At 68.8% G+C, this 5057-nt stretch overlaps 2 protein-coding genes across 2 annotated transcripts; both read left to right on the top strand.

The window, feature by feature from the left end:
• Positions 1 to 178: 178 nt before the first annotated feature.
• Positions 179 to 1079, top strand: MNEG_13869 (hypothetical protein; the record flags this gene model as incomplete). Its single annotated transcript, XM_014037660.1, has 3 exons — positions 179 to 277; positions 492 to 570; positions 868 to 1079. 3 exons carry the CDS (start codon positions 179 to 181, stop codon positions 1077 to 1079), a joined length of 390 nt encoding a protein of 129 aa, XP_013893114.1.
• A 493-nt stretch (positions 1080 to 1572) lies between these two features.
• Positions 1573 to 4933, top strand: MNEG_13868 (hypothetical protein; the record flags this gene model as incomplete). Its single annotated transcript, XM_014037659.1, has 8 exons — positions 1573 to 1842; positions 2002 to 2118; positions 2435 to 3193; positions 3420 to 3533; positions 3842 to 3895; positions 4141 to 4188; positions 4535 to 4627; positions 4922 to 4933. 8 exons carry the CDS (start codon positions 1573 to 1575, stop codon positions 4931 to 4933), a joined length of 1467 nt encoding a protein of 488 aa, XP_013893113.1.
• Between the last annotated feature and the right edge of the window lie 124 nt (positions 4934 to 5057).

Here is a 5057-nt window from a genome sequence, read left to right as displayed (position 1 = left end):
CCCCTGTGGCCCCCGTCCTCTCCTCTCCCCCCTCCCACCCTCCTTCTCCTCACCCTACTTTTCTCGTGGCAACCCTCTGTACGCTGCATGCCAATCCTTCCATGCTTCGCATGATGACTCACCCTCCATGCACCCCCACCCCCCATGATCCCCCAAAAGGCCCCTGGAGGCCGCCAACATGCAGTCTGAGGCGGCGCAGCGCCGCCACGACCTCATGGCGCCGTCAGAGGCGGCCGCCGCCAAGGCCGCGGCGCGCGTGGCGACGCTCGGGCAGCAGGTGGGGGGCGCTGGCCCTTTTTGAGCCGCCGGCGCGAGAGCAGCACCCCTGTGCCTGGGGACGCGTCCAAGTTTGCGCCGAAACTCCCTGCCTGGCATCGTGGGTGGCTGTGCATGTGATGGGTTTTGCTCGGTTGCATTGCAGCGAATGCGGCGCCAAACACACGTTGGTGTTTCTGCGCGCATGCGTTTTCGCCCCTCTCTCTTTTCTCCAGATCACTGCCTGCGAGTCTGACCTCGCGGCGAGCTGGCGCAGGGCGGCGGAGTGGGGGGTGCCCCTGGATTACACAGACGGTGGGTGGGGGTTTCAAGTTTGGCATTGAGATGCCATTTTTGTGGGAGTGGAAGCGGAGAGAAGGGACGCCGCTGCATGCGAAAGCAGAGTTCGGGCCGGGCCGTGGTCAAGTCGCGACAGCCTTGTATCGAAGCTCGCCGGCCGGGGTGGCGCCCACGGACGCTGCACCGCGCGCACGTGCGCGCGGCGACCTTGGCCGGCCTGCTTTGAATGCTGGAACGAACACGCGAGCAGAAAGGCACATGCGGCCGCGTGAACGCCGCACGCATGTGCGCGCCGTCGCGCCCTCCGCGCAGGCGCTGCCGGCCCCGCGGAGTGGCTTGGGGGACTGGCGGAGGTGCTCACAGCGGCAAAAGCTGCAGAGGCGGACCATCGGCGGGCGGCGCTGGAGGCAGCCGCGGCACCGACGGAACAGGGGGCCGCCCAGGGCGGCGGCCCCACCGAGCCCGTGGCGGCGGCGGCGGCGGCGCCCATCGTGCTGCTGAGCCACCACGTGGGTGCTATTTAGTGCCTGTGTTGTTCCCGGGGATGGGTCAGCAAGTCCAGTCAAACACGTCAAACTTGGTCAAGCGATCCCAATTTGCCGGCCAGCGCCACTGCGCCATCTGGTCAAGACCCTTGCAGCCACGATGCTTTTTTGTATCACCACAAATCCGCCAGCCCGCTACCTGCACCCAACAAGCCCGCTCCCATGCCCCTCCTTCCCCCTCTCCTCCGCCCGCCCCGACCCGTTTCCCGCGGATCCCACGCGCACCACCCCACCGCCGCTGGCCCAGGTGTCGGAGGCGACGGCCGGGTGGGAGTCGCGGGGCCTCGCGCAGCGCGGCGCCCTGGAGGGGCTCGTCGGCTCCGCGTACGCGCGCTCCTGCGAGACTGCACTGCATACACTCCTCGCAGCCGCCAACGCGCCAGCCGCCGCGGATGTCGGGAATGCAGTTGGTGACGCGGCGGCCTCGGCGGCAGGGATGCAGTTCCTTGACTGCCCGCCGGAGCGGCGCGCGATGTGGCGCCTGCTGCTCGCCGGCCGCGCGGGCGGCGCGGCACCGGACGCATTGCAGGAGGGGCCGCCGGGCGCCGCCCTCGACGGCGGCCGGCGCCTGCCGCCGCTGGCCCGTGTCCTGGCGTCGCGGCTGGACGCCGCCGCCGCGGCGTCCGCGGCGGCGTCGGCGGACCCCCAGGCCAAGGCGGCCGCGGCGGCGGTGTTCAGGCGGCTGCTGCGGGCCGTCGAAAAGCGCCACAAGGCGATGGCGCGGGATGCAGCCGGCCACGAGGTGCGGGGGGCCGCCGTTATACTTTGAGCAGCCAGCCACGTTTCACAGGTCGTTTCAGGCCCACTCGCCAAACCCCTGCAAACCATTTGCCCTGCAAGTCGCCCAGACCTCAATACTGACCCCCAGCCCCTCTGCGCCCGTGTGTCCTTGTTTCGGAAGGCGCTCCCGCGCCAGCTCGGCCTGGCGGCCGTCGCCGCGGCGGCGGAGGCGGCGCGGCACCGGGTGGACTGCGTGAGGCTGCTGCGGGACCTGCACGTGGCGGAGCTGCAGGCGGAGGTGCGAGGCGATTGGGGGTCAGCCAATCGGTTCCTGAGACGCGATTGCCGGGTTTGCAATCGCGGAAAAAATTGGCCGCACAGACGAGTGATACATGAGCGGCCGAGCTGCGCGGCAGGGGTTGGTGCGTCGGCAGGGGGCTGAGAGCGCTCCTGCGAGGGTGAACAGCGCGAGGGGTTGCGCGCCGCGATCTTGGCGGTCCGCATGCCCCTGCGCCGCATCCTTTGCTGCACACACACCGCAGCCAGCCCGTTGCCCTCGTTTCGTACAGCATGTGATTGACAAACCAACTGCCCGACCCATTCAACTGCCCAAGGTCGCGGCCTCGGACGTGGAGGCGGCAGCCGCCGAGTGCGACGCGGCAGCCGCCGGGCAGCTTCAGGCGGTGCTGGCCCTGGAGGAGGGACGGACGCGGCCGCAGCTGGAGAAAATGGCGGCGGATTTGAGAGGAAAGTGCGCAGACCTCTCCGCGAGGAAGCGGTTTCTGCAGCACCAAGCAGCCAGCAGCACGGCAATCGCCGGGGCTGGCGAGCCTGCGCAGCGACGGCAGCAGCAGCTGCAGCGGGAGCAGGAGCAGCAACATGGGCAGGAGCAGGAGCGGCAGCAGCAGAAACGGCAGGAAGGGCAGGAGGACGGGGGTAGGGCAGAGGCGGTCTCGGCCGCGGCCGCGGCGGGGGCGGCGGCGATCGCGCGGGCCGCGGCGGCGGCGGGCGCGGCAGCGGCAGCGGCAGCAGACTCGGCGGCGGCAGCGGGCGCTGCGGCAGCAGGGCCGTCGGCTGTCGAAGCAGCGACAGCGGGCGCAGCGGAAGAAGCCCCGGCCGCCGCCGCCATCAACACCGCCGCCGACGCCGCAGGCACAAGCGGCGGCGGCAGTGCGGCGGCCGCGGCGGCCGCTGCGGCGGCGGCTGCATTGGCCGGGGCTGATGACACGGAGTGCCCCATCTGCAAATGCGTGCTGGAGGGAGAAGTAATCGTCCTCAACTGCGGCCACGTCTTCTGCAGCGCGTGCGCAGAGGCGGCGCTGGCCGTGGCGCCGGCGTGCCCCTACTGCCGCGCGCGCGTGCTGCCCACCCAGGTGCGTGCCTGGGTTGCCGGGGCATTCACTCAAGCGCTGCGGCTGAGACGCCGTTCCGTGGGAGTGCTGTCGTCATCACCTATGCGCAAGCTGCTTGGTTCCCTTGCTCTAAGTGAGCGCCCGCGTGCCAGATTCCCCGGCGATCTGGCTCCCTGTGCTCAAGAGATCTGGTCGCACCCCTTCATCGCACCCTCTCACCACCCCTGCGGCCGCCGCACGACCGCAGATCTTCCGCGTGGCTGCGTCAGCCCCCCGGGGCGCCCACGATCCGGAAGTCGACCCACCGGAGGGGGCAGGGCTGCGGGCTGTGAGGACTACGGGGCAGTGGATGACCAAGCTGGTGGGGAAGGGGTTCAGGTTTTAGGTTTTAGGCCCAGTTTCCAGGGTTCTTGGTTGTACTCGAGTGGCTGCTGCTTCAAGGGATGCAGCAAGGCGCCAACGGGGCGCTCGGGGCTCTGGGATCTTCGAGCTGGCCGCGGCACGGCCAGCGCGCGGCCGTGCAGCCGGCGGTGTTTCACCTCGTCACCCCCACTCTCATCCCACCCTAGTCCTCGTTCTCATTCCCACCGTCACCTGCGTGTCTTATCCCACCCCGCCAACCTGTCACCCGCGGAAAACCCCACCCCTGCCCGCGCCCCGCGGCCCTAGGAGGGCCTGATGCGCCGCCTGCTCTACCTCGCGCGCACCGCCCCCGACGAGAAGGTGGGGCAGCTTGAACGAATACACACACGCCCTCATCGGCCACGCAATCCCTGCCCCCCACGCACCCTCCCGCCGTCGCGCGGAGGCAGTTGCCGTGCGGCGGCCCCACCAAACGGCCCCGCGACTGACCGCGCGTCTTCCGCATCCTGCCACTGCCGGGCCTCTCGTATGGCCTGCAGCTAACGGCATGCATCTGCTCTGATCTGCTCTGATCTGATATGTTCTACGTCCATTCATTCCCGCAGGTCCTGGTCTTCTCCCAATTCCCGGACGCCCTCGCGCTCGCTGGCAAGGTGGGGCGCGGAGTTGCGCCCCGGATGTCTTTGATTGATGGCAAGAGAGAGACGGCGCGCAACCGACGTGCTCATCCCACTCACAAGATCAACTGGCAGACCTCAGCCAGCCCCCGCGGCTGAGAACGGCGTCCCCACAGAGCCCCTCCTTTGCATTCCTCGCAGCCCCCGAATCACACCAGTCCACGTCCCCCCGACATCCCTGTGCCTATGCGCTCTCCACAGCCCCTGTTTCAAATCCGCCCACACGCCCCCTCAACTTCCACGCCAAGAAACATCTGTGTCTTCGTGTTTTTCACAGACCCTGTTTCAAAATGAACTCCCAACTTGCGCCGCCGTCCCGCAGGCCCTGGACGTCGCTGGCATCCGCCACGTCAGCCTGGCGGGGGGCAGGGCCGGCATGCGGCGCGCGGTGAAGCTCTTTGCGGAGGATCCCGGGGTGAGGGGGCGTGGGCGCGGGCACGTGTTTCTAGGCGGGGATCATTGTTCTCACGCAGCCCCAGCAGGAGGGTCTCCTCTGGGCAGGGGCGCGGCTTGTCTGGTTTTTAAGGAGCGTTTCGCGCACATACGAAGCAGTGCGTCGCGCTGCTTGTTAAGCTTTATGGAGTGTCGAAGCCGAGGCGAAGGTGGGGAGGGCCCCAGGGAAGCTGTAAACGCCGCCTGTTCAATGTGGGATGAGACGCGGCGTGACGGCTTGCTGCCGAGCATCTACCCGCGGCCGGCCCTCGGAAAGCCCCCGCATTGAGATTGCCGTCGTGGTCTAGACGCACCCCCTGAACTACTGACCACTGCACCCTACTCTTCATGATTGTACCATCCCACTGCCCCAGAGCCCCCGCCCTCCGCTGGCTCCAGCCCCCCCCCCCAAG

Source organism: Monoraphidium neglectum (assembly GCF_000611645.1).
Source record: "Monoraphidium neglectum strain SAG 48.87 unplaced genomic scaffold scaffold04102, whole genome shotgun sequence".
In the NCBI taxonomy this organism is placed as follows: domain Eukaryota; kingdom Viridiplantae; phylum Chlorophyta; class Chlorophyceae; order Sphaeropleales; family Selenastraceae; genus Monoraphidium; species Monoraphidium neglectum.
The sequence above is the reverse complement of the archived record's forward strand: the minus strand, read 5'-3'. Positions and strand labels throughout refer to the sequence as shown.